At 38.5% G+C, this 19,248-nt stretch overlaps 1 protein-coding gene across 1 annotated transcript in view; it reads left to right on the top strand.

The window, feature by feature from the left end:
- Nucleotides 1-19,248, top strand: part of LOC126475073 (BAI1-associated protein 3) — a 715,757-nt gene that overhangs the window by 611,678 nt on the left and 84,831 nt on the right. Inside the window, exons 21-23 of the mRNA XM_050102632.1 lie at nt 292-507; nt 3,532-3,637; nt 15,325-15,534. Coding sequence (XP_049958589.1) covers nt 292-507; nt 3,532-3,637; nt 15,325-15,534 — 532 coding nt within the window. The remainder of the gene's footprint in view (nt 1-291; nt 508-3,531; nt 3,638-15,324; nt 15,535-19,248) is intronic.

Here is a 19,248-nt window from a genome sequence, read left to right as displayed (position 1 = left end):
GGTACTGCACTGCTCACCACCATTTCTAATGCCCTTGTTTTTTTCTGCCTTCATGATTAATAGTTCTATAACATCTCTTCTCTTGTTCATCAATTCTACAATGATTTTAACTCTACTGTTCTGTCCATTTTGATGTGAGAACCTGCTGAACTAGCTTTTGTTTCCAACACTTTGAAGATTGTTATTTAGGCATAAGAATCATTGTTCTGATTAAAGGTGCATTTTTCTTTACTCTTTGCAGTTGTAACTAACAGTGTCTGTAATATGTTTTTTTTTTTTTTTTTCGTACAGATGCGGCCAGCCCTGAAGAAAGCAACATTTCATCTGGCATGGTCACCAGACTCCTTACCAGCTTCTGAAGCCATTTCACCACTACTGGAATACCTTGATGCACATCTTGTTGCCCTTAATGCGGCACTTCTGCCACGTAATTTTGAGCGACTGTTGTCTGATGTGTGGCAGGTGTCATTGCTAGAGCTGGGTCAGCAGATGGATGGCAGTGCCGGGGTGTGCTTAATTGAGAGTTTCATTTCTATAGTCTTTATATGCACACAAAAAGTAAAAATATACAAATAGCAAGCCTATATATGAGGCATGTTCAGATAGTAAGTGTACTAGATTTTTATATTCTTTTAGAGTAAGTGTATATGAAAAAATTTACAGGATATAGTTTATACACTTTTTCATAATTTTTTGTCCAAATAATCGCCATCCCTTTCAATGCATGTGGGGAATCATGGCACAGGATTCTTTATGCTCTCCTCAAACAATTCTCCCATCAGCTTCCTCCCCACTTCAGAACCTCTTTCTATGCCTGCTTGTTGGTTCAAAATTTAATTCTACTGACGTGGAATTCAGGGAAGTGAAAAGATGACAATCTGAAGGTGACAAGCCAGGAATACTGGGGGTGGTTCAAAACATCCCAACAAAATGAGTTCAAGAGCAACTTGGATGCTAAGACTGTATGAGGATGGGCTTTCTCTCCTCTTGTCAGCATCCCTTCCTTTCATTTTGAATGCTACTTAAGAGAGAGAAAGAAAAGGATTCCCACAATATCATTCTGCATTGGTGGTCTTGTCCTGAGGCATAAATTGGCAATTATACCTTTTTGGTCCCTAAACACTGAGGCCATGATTTTTTTGCCACAAATTATGGTTTTAAATTTTTTGGCAGATGGAGAATTGGTGTGATGCCACTGTGATGACTGTCTTTTTGTCTCACGCGTGTAATGAGCCACCCATGTTTTGTCTCCAGTCACAGTAGAGCACAGAAAATCCCACCTTCCAGTTCAAGTTGCTGGAGAAACTCGCAGCCACTTTTGACTCAGTTTTACTTGTGCTGCACTGCCAGTGTTCTGGGACCCATCTTGTGCACTTTTTTCCCATCATCCCAACGTTTTTTTGTGGTTGTCTCACACAAGAGAGTTCCAGAGAGTTGTGGAAACATTGCATAAATTTCATCCCCTGTCAGTTTGCAGTCTTATGAACAGTTCCTTCGATTTTTGCACCATTTCATCAGTCAGAGTGGAAGGTCTCCTCTGTTCATCATGAAGATTTATTGTGCCTCCACTACACTCCCCACACAACTTAAACACACCCATTTTGCTCATAACACCTTTGCTATAAACTGTTGTGATTCACGAAAAAATTTCTGTAAGTGCTATTCCTTCTGTGAGTAGGAAGTGGATAACAGCATGAGAAGTTTCCATACTAATGTGTTCCTGTGATGCTTGCTCTGGTCGTGGAATCCCCCCCTCTACCACTCATTGTTGCCAATCCTCAAAAAGTAAAAAATATAGTCCATTATGGTCACAGTACACTTACCTTCTGAACAAGCCTCATATATAATGTGTGTGTAATGCTGAAAATTTGTGGGATGTTCATAAATAAGAACTTGTTCAATCACTTGTGCAAAATCAATATTTAATTATTATGATAGACTTTCTATGCATTGTTTTTTGTTTATTGTGTAAACATCCCCTGCAAAATGACAATCAACCAAGAGCTGAGAGCCTGTTTTAAGTTATGCTATGTTATACTGTATGCATTCCCTCATACATACCAATTTCTAGGAGAAATAACTAACTTAAAAGTTTTCATTCAGCATAAGTACCTGTGAATTCACTGTCAGATTAGAAAACAGTGCCAGGAAGCAATCATTACGAATGTATACAAAACATGATTACAGAGGTAAAAATAAATAATTGAAGTTTCAAAAATTGCACTGGAACAAAATCAGTATTTTATTGGCTCAAGGCAAGGTGTAAAATGAGTCAAATGTCATGAAAATAAAATGACTACAGATGCACAAAATGTTCCTACAATTTAGCTTTTTGCCAGTTATTGTAGCTCAGAACGCCAGAGATATGCTGTTCAATCTTAAACTATTTCTGCTGCTTTACGTGCCTTATCAGTACAATTACCTTTTCAGACTTCATTGCCAATGCTTTCTGCAACTCTGTCAGTATTTTGAGTGAATGTTTCATGACCTATATGATATTAAAAAATGAAATGAAACTATTTCAGTTTCCCTGCATACTTTCACTTTGGAAATGCTGTTATAAGTAACAACTTTACAAAATATTACTCTACTAAATGACGGTTACTATTATGACACTATGAATGTTTTCTGGTGACATGATGACATACATGTAGAAAAATTTCATAAGCAACATAAAAATATGGTTGACATTATTTCTGTACTTAGGTCAGCATTCTGTTCTGAATAATCTCTGTTTCATTTTGAATAGAAGAAAAAAATGTAGAAATTCAACACTGAAGAGCATTCTTCCTCTTGTGACATCTTTGTGACTGACACCAAATATTTCATCCCTTGCAAAGAATGAGAAATGCCTACATTCACAGTTCACTTATCTTTCATTTAAATATTTCAGTTCACCACAACCTGTTGCAGTCACATTTCCTTAATAAGTGCCTTATCATTAAATGGTAGTTTTGTTAGCACATTGCTGTGTGCCCACTCACAAGATCTATTTGCTTGCGACCATCCACAGGCATCCACCATTTCACATATGGACAGTTGATCAGGAACAGCCTGCTTTACAGTGCCGAAAAATGGGCAGACTTGATTCAATATATTTTATGAGATTTGCCAGACATTCATGAATGTACCATTAAAAAATCAGTGCTAAACAATACATTATAAAAGCAGAGATATGTTTCACTTCATGAGAAATACTGAAAAGAAATCCAGCTAGCAAATGTGTTCTTGCTGTACTCAAGGCCAGATCCTCAACTCATATTAAGTCATATTTCAGTGACTGTCTTAGGTTGTTAAGACTGTATAATTCCTTCTTTATTATCTTCCATTTAATCACAATATATTAATAAACCGGCTCTGAAATATTCAAGGTGCTAAAAGAAAATTATTTTGTAGACCTCAGTAAATACCAGTAGAATAATAAATATATTCTTTACCTATAAAGAAAGCAAAAGAATACTTTACCAAGTCATAATATTACTGTATCTGTTTAACTAAGTCCATAATATTATTGTATTTGTTTGATTGCAGGACAAAATGCCCATGTTCTATGAGCGACTGTATGAAGCACTGGAAATTCTTGTGGATTTCTTCCATGCTGAGCAGAAAGGTTTACCACTGGAACAATTGAAATCATGTATGTCAGTCAATAAACAGCTTAACATAACTATTAAAAAATTATGAAGTGACAGCTACCTATATAGTGTTGAGAATCATTGTCATTACATATGAAAAATTACAAAATCATCATCCAATCTAATTATCTATGCAAAAGTACATTTTTCATATAAGATTTCAAAATTTGACCAGTGGAACTGAAAGATAGGAATTACTAAACTGGGTGTATTGGAGACCCATCACAGATCTCTTAGTCCTTTAAAATTACAGCATACTGGCACACTGTGCATTTGTGTTTAACAATTCACTGGAATATGTGTGGCAGAAAAAAGATATGGACTACCATTGTGTTTGTCTTTCTTCTTATGTACTTCAAATTGAAACATGATAAAAATGACTGATCATACTTCTTAATATGTTGATTGGTCATAGGGATTCCTATTTCACAATCATGTACATTGTGTTATTTCATATACTCAGCACTTTTTATTTTTCAAAATGCACTGGCAATATTTGCTGACTATCTAAACTAAGCTAAGTTGTTCAATTAAAGCCAGCCAAAAAAAGACTGGGTCACCTGTGACAGCAGCCATGTCGTATACCAGCTCCGCTGCAATCATTACACAGGTTTTTATGTTGACATGCCTACCAACCAGCTGTCCACCAGGATGAATGGCCACCACTAAACTGTGGCCAAGAGCAAAGTGGATCACACTGTGGCACGACATGCAGCTGAACATAACATCCTTGATTTCAATGGTTGCTGCACAACCCAGGCCATCCGTATTCTTCCCTCCACTACCAGGTTTTCTGAACTTTGCAGATAGGAGTTATCCTTACAACACTTTCTCTATCCTCAAAATTATCCTGGCCTCAACCTACAGTAACCCACTGCCCCCACACTCTCCATCCACTGTCTGTGCCTCTCCATCCTATTGCCTCCTTCCAACTCACATCCCCTCTCTTCCTCACTGTGTGCTGCTCTCTGCTCACATACCCACTGATCTTTTCCCCTTCTCTGCTCCATTCCTTTTCAACTTCTCATATCCCTTTCCCCTCCCTCCCTGACAGCCTCATGACTCTGTGTCTGGCAGTCTTGTACTGCTGTCATCTGATTCATGCATGGTCCACCAGACAGTACTCTTCTCTCTCTCCATCCATACCCTGCTATCATTTCCCCTTCCCCATCCCACTGTGAACTGCTGCTTTTGTTCAACACAAGAATTTCATTCTGCAGCCAAAGATAGCAGCCTAGTGTGTGTGAAGTGTGCTTGCTTTTGTGAAATTGTGTTTGTGTTTTCTTCTCAGAAGAAGGCTTGGGCCAAAAGCTCAGTGTGGAACAGTCTTTTCATTGTGCCTGCTGCAACTCAGTGTGTCATCTGTACAGAGATTAGCAATCTACCCTTTTCATAATGTTGTTGATATGCCAACAGTGCTTGGTCTTCACCAAAATACATTAGGATGCAAAATTCTTAGTAAAATCTGTTACTATGTGCTATCCATCTTGAGCTGACTGGAATCCAATCTTAGTAAAATGTTTGCTGATATATGTAAAATTCTGAATAACATGGAAAACTTACAAGAAAGAATATGGATGAGAAACAGTGAGTGTTAAAAAAAGTGGCAAGACTGGACACTCCCCAGGATATAATGTGCTTGACATCATAAATAAGAAAGAATTTTTGTACATAATGCACTGGAATATAAATGGCCTAAGTGCTGTCTTTTCAAACAAAAGTTATAAAGTTGACAAACTACAAATTATTCTTTCTGAATGTAAAAATGACAAAATTATTTGCCTCAATGAACATTTGCTTACAGCTGATAATGTTAAAATACTTAATGAAATCAAAAATTTTGAAATAGTCAACAGCTTTTGTACTCAAGAGCAACCATGTGGATGCTCTTGCGTATGTACTCATTCTGATATAAAATATGACATGATTGTAATTATTTGACTGAAGAGAGTGTATTTGAAAGCTGTTGTGTTGGGTGAAGGGACATAAATATTGTTGTAGTTTCTATTTATGGAGTACCAAAAAGGCTACAACTGAAGCTTTTCTGGTCAGATTTCAGTGCCTGCTTGAAAAATCCAATAAAGAAAAAAGAAAGGAAATTGTAGTGGCAGCTGACTTCAACATTAATATTGTAGTTCAAAGCAATGATGTGTCCAAATTCTCTGACATAATATGCAGTCAATGACCTGTACTAATGATATTTTAACAAATTATATGTTTGAAGGTATTTATAAATGTTGCTTAGATTTAGTAATCTCTGATCACTCTGTATTATTCATTGACAAAGAAATTTCATGTAACAAAAGCCATATAAAAACAAACCTCAATTTAAAAAAATTCAATTGTATTTAGCTATACGTTAAGAGAAGCAGAATGGCCTTATGACAGCTATATTTCAGGTAGTAGTAACTTTGATAACTTTTTAAGTAGCTTTCTTGAAACATTTATTGAAACTTATCCATTCAGAACTACATATAATAAGATGACTAGTAATCTTATATGGATAACTCAGGTTATAAAAATTGCTCGTCTCAAGAAGAGGCAACTCCACAGCAAACTGAAATATAATAAAAGTAGGCATTTTACTGAGTAGGCCAGACATTATAAAGCTATATTTTAAAAAGTTGTGAAGGCAGCTAAACAAATGACAAACAATAAGTTCATTTTACAACATTCAAGTAAGACAAAGACAATGTGGCCCACTGTCAGATCAGAGTAGGAAGCTTGGGGTAAGAGATGGAGGGGGGGGGGGGGGGAGGGACTCTAGAACTCATATTCTACCAGTGATGGTACAGGATACAGTTTTGGTAGCAATGTCAAATACATTAACATTTTGGAACATGGAGCACTGCGTAGACCACGATGTGGAGATAGGGAGAACTGCAGGGGTGGCAGGCATATATTCCATTGGCCTCAGTGACACGTTGTAATGATGAATTGATACTGTCAGATGTTGGTGGGAGGAGAGTTGATCATGACGCCAATGCCACTGGAAGCTTTATGCTTATGTGGAAAACATGTGATAGCTTCATGTTCTTATGTTTGTAGAGGTACCCACCATAGATTTTGTCCATAGTGACGAGGACACAGTGCCTCTGCTGGAGAATCATGGACTAGATGGTGTCCTGTCATGCATCTGTGGATATAGTCGATGGAGAAGAGTCAGCAGGGCTCAGCTGTAGAGTAGCTCCACTGCACTGTACTAGCTGATGATGGTGGCCTTTTATGTGTTCAAAAACTTTGTTGGAGCATCGTCAGTTGATGTGGGCCAGACAGTTATCTTCAAGTTATCTTTAAGAGTCCAGACCATTTGTTTAGCTCCTCCGTTTGAGAGCAGGAGAAGAGGAGCTGGAAGCAGATGTTTAATTCTGTGATGTTTGGAAAAGATGAAGAAGGCTGACAATGTAAATTGTTACTATTTATGGAATATTCCATCAGTTCTTAGAGGAACATAGACACATTAATAACTTGAATAAAATGTATTATAGTGGGATGTTAATACATTGTATTCAAGTTATTAAAATGTAAATTGTGGTCCTCTGTCAGATGCAAATGTATGAGGAAGATCTTCAGTGGTGATATTTGTGTGAGGGCCTGGGCAGTCATTTCTGTCATTTCACTTTGTAGACAAAGTATGTATGGGAATTTAGATTAGGCTTAAAGACTGTGATTCACATGACATTGAAAAACAGGACCTGCAAAGTTGATGTGAATGCAGTCGTATACACCTGCTGGTTGTGTTTATTAAGAAAACACTTCAGATAGTGCATGTCATTAGTGGGTTATTGATTTTCTTATTGATTACTGGCCAGCAAACATGGTGGCAAACCTTGACTCCCATACGGGTGGTATTCCAATAACCTGCTTCGAGCAGTGATTGAATCTTCGGCTGAAGATTGTGTGGAATTACCATGAGATGAGAGTGATGCTTCATTGCTATCAAGAGCTCTTTCTCAGAGTATAATATGATGTTTCAGAGCAAAGCATTCTCTTCATGGTGATGACAACTGCAGTGGTAGATGTTCTGGTCAACCTGTCCCTGGTTCTTTCGGGACACATTTCTGTGATTTATTTGCAACTGCAGAAGTAATGACTGAAAATTCTTCAGGCAGAAAGTGTGCTTCTGATTTAACTAAATGGATTATTCTTTCCAGAGTGATTTTTCATGTTTAATATTCTTTCCCAATCAGTATGCAATGAAGTTAAATGTCAAAGTATATGCATTTTAGGTATAAATACACACCATTCTTGCACAACTTAATTACCACTAGGAACAAATTATTACAAGCAAATTATGTTTTACTTATCTTTCACTCTTGCTTCCTGTTTGTTATTTTTGTTACATGATGATTCTAACATTTTTCTATGCACTTTTCGCCATTTATTGTCATCAGATCAGCTGTTCACAGTACCATTTAGGTTGAAAGCCAAACAGAGACTCACTAACACAGTATGAGAATCACCAAAGTATTTTTGCAGGATAAAAGCAAAACACAGATTCAGACTGAGTCTGAGAAACATTTGGAGTGTACCATCCAACAATGGAAAATCCAGGAAGGAATGTGACAATATTAGAGAAGGAAAGTTGCTACTCACCATATAATGGATGCCGAGTCGCAGATAGGCACAAAAAAAAGATTCTCACAATTATAGCTTTCGGCCATTAAGGCCTTTGTCAACAATAGACACAATCACCCACACACAACGCGTGCGCACACACACACACACACACACACACACACACACACACACACACACACACACGCACACACACACACGACTGCAGTTTCAGGAACTGAAAGCCTTCCCCCCCCCCCCCTAGAAGCATGAAATGCTCCTGCATATCTTGCTCGGCTAACACTCTGGAAGATGATTTCTTCCTTATCAAATTCAATATTAGTGCCCACAAATGACCTGGAGAGTGCATCTCCATCAGTGTGGTGTGATACAGATTTGAAGACAATCTTACAGTTGTCTTGTGACAGCCAGAGCGAGAGCACCAGCAGCAGCGAGTACTGTTTGTATAAAGCGTTTATTTTGCATTTTGTTTACGACCTTCCACTAAGGAAGGGATTCTATTTGTGTTTATCTGCTCTGCATAGTAACTAACAGTTCTTGATAAAACTTTACGTAGTTTTCATGTTAGATTTCTTAGTGTTTTCTTGATCGTTTAGAACAGAAAGCGCCCTAAAACCGTCTTTTGTTTGTTTCGCGGCCGTTAGCCACTAGTCACTTGAATCAGCAGTTGTCTTGTGACAGCCAGAGCGAGAGCACCAGCAGCAGCGAGTACTGTTTGTATAAAGCGTTTTTGTACTTATTTGCTGCGCTTAGCTTTTAAATAGTTTTTCTGGGAAAACCTAGCGTAGTTTTCGCGTCTCGTATTTCAGTGAGTGTTTCTTGATTATCAGAGTAGCTCATCAGAAGATTATCTTGGGAATTTGTCACCGTATAGAGTAGGGTAAACATAGTCATGTGTAGGGACTGTGGTTGTTGTGAGCGGACGCAAGGAGAATTGGCCACTCTATTCGGGGGCAGGTGGAGGCTTTGTCTGTTAGGCTCATCGAGCTCGAGGCGCAGGCGTCGGCTCATAGTGGCGTTGGGGCAACTGTGGTGAGACCTATGCCTACTTCGGTGGCCTTGGAATCACATGGAACCCCTGATGTCGCTGCGTCTTCCGGCAGTGAGCATCTTACCGGTCAGCCATCACTCCAGGGTGAATGGCGGACAGTGGTGGGCTCGCGCGTGCCTGGCCGAAAGGCGAAGGTGGGATCTGGCCGTGTGGCAGCTGCCTTACCCCTTTCCAACACGTACGGGGTGCTTCCTAGTGGTGATGACATCGTTTCCGAGCCACCACAGGATGCCTCGCCTGTTGGGCCAGTGGCCGATTCTCCGGCAAGGTCCCGACAGTCACAGAGGGCGGGCCTATTAGTTATAGGGAGCTCCAACGTTAGGCGGGTTATGGAGCCCCTCAGGAAAATAGCGGGTAGGTCAGGGAAGAATGCCAGTGTGCACTCGGTGTGCTTGCCGGGGGGTCTCGTCCGTAATGTGGAGGAGGCCCTTCCGGCAGCTATTGAACGCACTGGGTGTGACCGGCTGCAGATAGTAGCACATGTCGGAACGAATGACGCCTGCCGCTTGGGTTCTGAGGCCATCCTTGGTTCCTTCCGGCGGCTGGCTGATTTGGTGAAGACAACCAGCATCGCACGGGGAGTGCAAGCTGAGCTTAATATCTGCAGCATAGTGCCCAGAGTCGATCGCGGTCCTCTGGTTTGGAGCTGTGTGGAGGGTCTAAACCAGAGGCTCAGACGACTCTGCGACTATAATGGTTGCAAATTCATTGACCTCCGTTATTGGGTGGAGAACTGTAGGGCCCCCCTAGACAGGTCAGGCGTGCACTACACACCGGAAGCAGCTACTAGGGTAGCAGAGTACGTGTGGCGTGCACACGGGGGTTTTTTAGGTTAGAGGGACCCCCCCTTGGGCGAAACGATAAAATACCTGACGGCTTACCAGAGAGGACATTATCATCGTTGATAAAGAACGTCCGTCCTCAGAGACCAAAAACAGGAAAAGTTAACGTAATATTGGTAAACTGCAGGAGTATCCAGGGCAAGGTTCCTGAATTAGTATCTCTTATTGAAGGAAATAGTGCGCATATAGTATTAGGAACGGAAAGTTGGTTAAAACCGGAAGTGAACAGTAACGAAATCCTAGACACAGAATGGAATATATACCGCAAGGATAGGATAAACACCAATGGTGGAGGAGTATTTATAGCAGTAAAGAATTCAATAATATCCAGTGAAGTTATTAGCGAATGCGAATGTGAAATAATCTGGGTTAAGTTAAGTATCAAAGGTGGGTCAGATATGATAGTCGGATGCTTCTATAGACCACCTGCATCAGCAACCATAGTAGTTGAGCGCCTCAGAGAGAACCTGCAGAACGTCGTGAAGAAGTTTCGTGATCATACTATTGTAATAGGGGGAGACTTCAATCTACCAGGTATAGAATGGGATAGTCACACAATCAGAACTGGAGCCAGGGACAGAGACTCTTGTGACATTATCCTGACTGCCTTGTCTGAGAATTACTTCGAGCAGATAGTTAGAGAACCAACTCTTGAAGCTAACGTTTTAGACCTCATAGCAACAAATAGACCGGAACTTTTCGACTCCGTGAATGTAGAAGAGGGTATCAGTGATCATAAGTCAGTGGTTGCATCAAGCGTAATAAGAAATGCCAAGAAAGGAAGGAAAATATATTTGCTTAACAAGAGTGATAGGGCACAAATCGCAGAATATCTGAGTGACCACCATCAAACATTCATTTCTGAGGAAGAGGATGTGGAACAAAAATGGAAAAAATTCAGAAACATCATCCAGTACGCCTTAGATAAGTTCGTACCGACTAAGGTCCAAAGCGAGGGGAAAGATCCACCGTGGTATAACAATCATGTACGAAAGGTACTACGGAAACAAAGAAAGCTTCATCATAGGTTTAAGAGTAGTCGAATCATAGCTGATAAGGAAAAGCTGAACGAAGCGAAAAAGAGCGTAAAGAGAGCAATGAGAGAAGCATTCAACAAATTCGAACATAAAACATTGGCAAACAATCTAAACAAGAACCCTAAAAAGTTTTGGTCATATGTAAAATCGGTAAGCGGATCTAAATCCCCTATTCAGTCATTCGTTGACCACGATGGCACCGAAACAGAGGACGACCGAAGAAAGGCAGAAATACTGAATTCAGTGTTCCGAAACTGTTTCACTGCGGAAAATCGTAACACGGTCCCTGACTTCAGCTGTCGCACGGACGCCAAAATGGAAAATATTGAAATAAACGATATCGGAATTGAAAAACAACTGCTATCACTTAGTAGCGGAAAAGCATCCGGACCAGACGAGATACCCTTAAGATTCTACAGTGATTATGCTAAAGAACTTGCCCCCTTTCTATCAGCAATTTATCGTAGATTGCTGGAAGAACGTAAAGTACCTAGCAACTGGAAGAAAGTGCAGGTCGTTCCCATTTTCAAGAAGGGTCATAAATCAGATGCGAATAATTATAGGCCTATTTCGCTTACGTCAATCTGTTGTAGAATAATGGAACATGTTTTGTGTTCTCGTATTATGACGTTCTTAGATAATACAAATCTCCTTCATCATAACCAACATGGATTCCGCAAACAGAGATCATGTGAAACTCAGCTCGCCCTATTTGCCCAAGAAATTCACAGTGCCGTAGACACTGGCGAGCAGATTGATGCCGTATTCCTGGACTTCAGGAAGGCATTTGATACAGTTCCGCACTTATGTTTAGTGAAAAAAACACGAGCTTACGGAATATCGGACCAGGTTTGTGATTGGATTCAGGATTTCCTAGAAGAAAGAACACAACATGTCATTCTTAATGGTTCAAAATCTGCAGATGTAGAGGTAATTTCGGGAGTACCGCAGGGAAGCGTGATAGGACCTTTATTGTTTACAATATACATAAATGACTTAGTTGACAACATCGGTAGCTCCGTGAGGCTATTTGCAGATGACACGGTTGTCTACAAGAAAGTAGCAACATCAGAAGACTCGTGCGTACTCCAGGAGGACCTGCAGAGTATTAATGCATGGTGCGACAGCTGGCAGCTTTCCCTAAACGTAGATAAATGTAATATAATGAGCATACATAGGGGCAGAAATCCATTCCAGTACGATTATGCCATAGGTGGTAAATCATTGGAAGCGGTAACGACCGTAAAATACTTAGGAGTTACTATCCGGAGCGATCTGAAGTGGAATGATCACATAAAACAAATAGTGGGAAAAGCAGGCGCCAGGTTGAGATTCATAGGAAGAATTCTAAGAAAATGTGACTCATCGACGAAAGAAGTAGCTTACAAAACGCTTGTTTGTCCGATTCTTGAGTATTGCTCATCAGTATGGGACCCTTACCAGGTTGGATTAATAGAAGAGATAGACATGATCCAGCGAAAAGCAGCGCGATTCGTCATGGGGACATTTAGTCAGCGCGAGAGCGTTACGGAGATGCTGAACAAGCTCCAGTGGCGGACACTTCAAGAAAGGCGTTACGCAATACGGAGAGGTTTATTATCGAAATTACGAGAGAGCACATTCCGGGAAGAGATGGGCAACATATTACTACCGCCCACATATATCTCGCGTAATGATCACAACGAAAAGATCCGAGAAATTAGAGCAAATACGGAGACTTACAAGCAGTCGTTCTTCCCACGCACAATTCGTGAATGGAACAGGGAAGGGGGGATCAGATAGTGGTACAATAAGTACCCTCCGCCACACACCGTAAGGTGGCTCGCGGAGTATAGATGTAGATGTAGATGTAGATTAATAGAAATAGAGCCCACATATGTATGCATTGTGCTGTTTTTATCTGGCAATGATGAGCAGGAGCTGAATAATGCCAGTATAAGTTTTTGGTATATTATTAAGTACAAATATATCCCATAGAAATATATGCGTGAAATTTTTTCCTAGTGTTACTTATTTTAAGTGCCACTTTCTGTATATCTGAGTAATTTTGTTGCACAGAATAAAAGATTCTTTAAATAAAATCTCTATTGAGTGTTTGGACTGATCGTTTATTTATTTGATTAAACTGTCTCTATTCTTTATTGTGAGATGCCTATGACCAGTATTAGTGGCTTTATGGTTGAATATGTTGTTAAAATGCTTTTATTAATAAGTGATAAGGTCTCTCACATTTTCAGGTTATGTGGACTGCCTTCTCTTTTTTTAAGTTTATTGAGGGAATCTGAACTTTGCACAATGTCAGAATTAAGCTAGGCTTAATAATTAAGTTTCTCAATAAAATATTGGTCTTTTTTTATATCCTGTGGAGGAATGTTGTTTGATCAGTTCCCGAAGATGTTTTTGCATTAAGAGAATGCCCTCTTTTCTAAGTCTACATCACAGGTATTTAGTCAATTTTTGATAAAACAGTCAGTTCTGCAGGCTGCACTTCAGAGACAGCTTGGAACAGAAGTTGGGATTGCGGAAGATTCTGCCAGGTGTTTGCACCTATGATGATGAGAATGTCATCAAATCAATCTGAAACAATATTTTTTTCTCATAATCAGCAAGTTAATGAATAGCTTTCGAGAATCTCATGGCTCAGCATCATTAAGTAAGGTCATTTCTTTTCTGTGTGCATAATTACATGCACTTCATCAGGTAAAACTTTGTCCAATTTACTTGCCATGGAAGCACGCTGCATTTTCATGTGAACAATGATGTTTAGGCTATTTTGCAAAACAGTCTGAGTAAGACAGAAGAGGGTTTTATTGAGGATGTACAACCAAGAAGCTTTTGGAGAGCTATGAATTATATTCATAATAACACTGTTTCTATGACACTGTAAGACTTCCGTCAAGGTTGTCACTTCTGAATACTGTCCTCTGTTCTCTTGAACTTCCTGCTTTACTGAGCTGTCTCTTTATATTCATTCAGTTTAATCAACTGAACTGCAGCATGTTGTGGAATTCTGGCCAATATTCTTTTTCCATTTCTGTAGCTAACTCAAAATCTTGTGCAGTTTGTAGAGTGTAATCTAGTAACAGGTCATGTTTGTGTTGGTCATGTCAGCACATAAAGTTACTATACCAATATAGACCTTTTAATTAAAAAGTCCACTCATGTGGACTCTGATATGACTCTGATGGATGCTTTTTGTATCTGTAGAATCTGAGTTGACAGTGCACAATGTGGATTTTAAGATCATGATATGTTGCTAACATTTCACCAGTTTATCTAGATACTGTAGAGAACAAACCTTTCAAAAAAGACATAGAGCTTTGTGAGTAGACCAGAATAGAAAAAAATATTTGAACTTCTCAGTCTATTCTCTTACATAGCTGTGAAGTGATAAAGTATTTCATGCTGATACATTTTCCAACTGTTGATTTCTCAGAATAAAGGGTATTTTGGGACTGTCAGTTTAGGTGACACTGTGACTGTTTATGTCACTAGTTGTTGGTGAGTGGTTGATCATCTGTTACTTTTGTAGTTCAGCTTCTTTTTGTTGCATTTCCACCTACTTTTGTTATCTTGTTGCTTTACCACTGCTGTGTCCATGAGTCTAAATCCTCATCACCAGTGTTGCATTGTCCATTAATTAAACATGACATTTTCAATTTTTAAGTTTTATTTGAGGGCTAAAGGCACTAATTCTTTATAGTATTTATTTTTCATTCTTTTCATCACTGTTGGAAGTTACAATAGATAACTGAAACATATAATTTATAACATTTACAATGCTTAAACGTTTACTATTAAACTCAAAAGGGAAGAGTTATAATACACTGTCATCAACGGAAGTGAAATATATATAAAAAGAAGTGATTGAGATTTCAAGTGAGCCAGATGAATTTATATGCTGTTGCTCTATCATGATTGATTTATTCTCTGATAGTAACTAACTATTAATAAGTAGAACAATTGTTAATCCTTTTTACTTTTGCCTTTTTTCTGTGCATTTGCTTCAAATTTATAAAACTCAGGATTTAATACAGTTTTTTAATTTGCATGCTTGGGAAGTGCACAGTATTTCTTATTTCACCAGTACAGTTTTTGTCTCAGTTTCCTTTAATATTAAGTCTTTACTTCCATTTTATAATAAATTTTGTTTTATTAATGCATGATGATGTACATAACAGCAACATATTGGAGTGTGGAACAACGTCTGCAGTATCACAAGACAGACACAGAAGGTCTGATAAACCTGTATTACCAACAACGGTTGCAAGATCAACTGGCAACAGAAAGCACCGAGTACGGCGTTCTTTCAGTGCGTGCTTACTTCAACCATGACTCCCTTTGTGTTGAAGTTCTGAATGCACGTGATGTCATTCCTCTGGATCCAAATGGTCAGTAATTATTTATAATTTATTCAACAATTGGTAACTGTCAATTGTATAAGCAACACACCTACATTTAAAACCAATAATATAAAGTGGTTATAAATATACTTAAGGTCTAGAGTCACAAACTGCACAAACTGAAGTGTCTGTGGAAGTAAGTACTCCAGTCTAATAGTATTTATGAATTTCAAACATTATGGTTGCATTGTTAGGAACAAAGGAGCAAAAAGTGAATGAGGTAACTCAGCGAGAAAAGAAGTAGGAGCAAAGTAAAACAAATAATTTGTAATCCTGTACCAAGAAATCTTCTCGTTTTTTCCCTGTTATATTTAGCGTGTATGAAGGAACTTCTATTTTGGAGAATCTTTGATCTCTTTATTTACTTAGTGCAGTGAATTGAATCAGTGAATGTGATTGGAAAACGTCCTTAAATGTTATTATTGCAAAATAAATCAACAATTTTCTCCTGTCAGCCTGTTTTCTGGCTTGAACCTGCTTTCAGTGCACAATCATAGTCAGCCATTCAAACATTATGACATATGTGGTAGTCATACAATGAAAGACCTGGACTGTTAGGCAAATATTTTCCAGCCATATCTCTCACCAGTTCCATAGTACATCAGAAGACATTATCATAGAAATGGACAATGTTCTTGGAAAGCATTTCACAGTGTTTGAACTCTATGCATTTCAGCTCGTACTGTGGAATTTCTAACAAGCAAAAATGACATGCAAGTGTCAAAAACAAGATTTAACAGCGCATGTACAGTTTTTCGAGGTCATAAAAGTTCCAGGACAGGTTTTTTTTTACAAATAGAAAATTGTGTTTACCAAGTAATAATCCTGGCTCCTATCAGAGTTCAGCTATTTACACACAGTTGCCAACATTTCTGGAGGTTTTGGAAGCTAGCAGGCAAATTTTCAGCTGTGATGATTGTAATCTCAATTGTCACAGCCCATTAGTTGTATGTGATATCTTGATGAAGCTCTCATTTCAGACGGCTTTTCATTCATGGAAACAAGAAAAAATTGCAAGGTGAGAGGACAGGTGAATATGCCAGGTGTGGAATGGCAATAAGAGAAGGCCTGGTCAGATATGTGGTCCTGCAAAATTATCATGCAGTAATAACCAGTCCTGAGAATACTACAAACCAGGGTGGCAACATTGCATTGCTTGTCGCAAATGTTTCAAGACTTCAGTGTAAAAGTTTGGTTCACTGTTTGTCCTGGAGGAACATACTCAAGGTGAACTGATCCTTTACTATCAAAGAATGCAATCAACATTGTCTTTGACCTTGAAAGTTGTCATTTGACTTTTTTCAATGCTGGTGATCCAGGACTCAGCCATTCAGTACACTGATGCCTTGTGTGAGGGTCATGCTGGTAGCACCAACTTTCATCCCCAGCAATAGTCTTTGACAGAAATTTTATTTTATTTTACTTTACTTTATTTTACACATCTAGTTCTGTAGGACCAAATTGAGGAGCAAATCGGGAATGTGTCAGAACATGAAATTACAACATAAAAGTAATAAACAGATAAAATAAAATGTTTATAAACCCAAAAAAAGACAAGTCATAAGTGTATGTAAATGCAGTCAACAATATAACACAGGAATCAACTTAATTTTTCAAGGAACTCCTCGATAGAATAGAAGGAGTGACCCAGGAGGAAACACTTCAGTTTCAATTTGAAAGCACATGGATTACTGCTGAGATTTTTGAATTCTTGTGGTAGCTTATTGAAAATGGATGCAGCAATATACTGCACACCTTTCTGCACAAGAGTCAAGGAAGTGTGATCCAAATGCAGATTGGATCTCTGCCTAGTATTAAATGAATGAAGGCTGTTAATTCTTGGGAATAAGCTGATATTGTTAACAAGAAATGACAGTAAAAATATATGTGATGAGAAGCCAATGTCAGAATACCCAGACTATTGAACAAGGGTCAACAAGAGGTTAGCGAACTTACACCACTTATTGCACAAACTGCCCATTTTTTAGCCAAAAATATGCTTTGAGAATGGGAAGAGTTATCCCAAAATATAATACCGTATGACATAAGTGAATGAAAACAAGCAAAGGTGACTATTTTTAGTCTCGACCTATCACTTCTTTTAGATATCATTCAAATAGTAACAATGGTAGTATTAAGTCCTTGAACAAGATCCTGAATGTGGACTTTCCATGACAGTTTACTATATATCTGAAGACCTATAAATTTGAACTGTTCAGTTTCACCAATCATATGCCCATTCTGTGAAATTAAAACATCAGGTTTTGTTGAACTGTGTGTTGGAAACAGTAAAAACTGAGTGTTACTGTCATTTAGCGTTAGTTTGTTTTCTACAAGCCATGAACTTATGTCATGAACTGCACAATTTGAAACAGAGTTGCACACAACATCCTTTACTACCAGGCTAGTGTCATCAGCAAACAGAAATATTTTAGAATTACCTGTAATGCTAGAGGGCATATCATTTATATAAATAAGGAGTAGAAGTGGCCCCAGTACTGATCACTGGGGCATCTGCTATTTGACCATGCCCACCCAGACCCCACATCACAACCACACTAAACACCATCAATAATGACCTTTTGCTGTCTGTTGTTAAAGAAAGAAGCGAACCAATTGGGAGCTACTCCCCATATTCCATAATGGTCCAACTTTTGGAACAATATTTTGTGATCAACACAAACACCTTAGTTAAATCAAAAAAGATGTCTACCATTTGAAACCTTTTGTTTAATTCATCCAGTAGCTCCGAGAGAAAAGCGAGTATACCATTTTCAGTTGTTAAACCACTTCTAAAGCCGAACTGTACATCTGATAGCAAATTATGTGAAATAAATTGATCAATTATCCTTACATACACAACCTTTTCAAAAACTTCAGCAAACACTGATGGCTTAGAAATAGGTCTAAAATTGTCTACATTATCCCTTTCTCCATTCTTATAAAGCAGCTATACTACGGAGTACTTTAATCGTTCAGCAAATTGGCCATTCTTAAAGGAAAAATTACAAATATGGCTCAGTACATGGCAAACATGTACAGCACAGTACTTTAATATTCTGCTAGGCACTCCATCACATCCATGAAACTTCTCAGTCTTCAGTGATTTAATTATTGACTCAATCTCCCCCTCATCAGTGTCACAGAATAGTATTTCAGACATCAATTTTCGAAAGGAATTTCCAAGAGAGTTATATGATTCCCTGTAGAAACTAAGTTTTTATTTCATTCACCAGCAATGCCCAGAAAATGATTGTTAAGTACTATATATATGTGACTTATCAGTAACAGAAATATTTTACTACGAACTGACTTTATAGTGTTGACCTTGTGCTGCTGGCCAGGCACTTCCTTCACAACTGACCATATAGTTTTAATTTTCTCCAATGAATTAGCTATTCTATTTGCATACCACATACTCTTTGCCTTCCGAATAACATTTTTAAGCACCTTACAATACTGTTTGTAATGGGCTACTGTAGCTTGATTGTGACTACTTCTAACATTTTGATATAATTCCCACTTTGTTTTTACATGATATCTTTATCCCACTAACCAACCACCCAGGCTGCCTTTTACTGCTAGTACCCTGTTTAAAATACTCTAATGGAAAACAACATTCAAAGAGCATGAGAAAGGAAAGCACTATATTTGTCATCAATGTTATCAGCACTATAAACATCCTGCCACTCTCATTCCTTA

Source organism: Schistocerca serialis, chromosome 4 (assembly GCF_023864345.2).
Source record: "Schistocerca serialis cubense isolate TAMUIC-IGC-003099 chromosome 4, iqSchSeri2.2, whole genome shotgun sequence".
In the NCBI taxonomy this organism is placed as follows: Eukaryota; Metazoa; Arthropoda; class Insecta; order Orthoptera; family Acrididae; genus Schistocerca; species Schistocerca serialis.
This window is presented reverse-complemented; position numbering and strand designations above follow the sequence as displayed.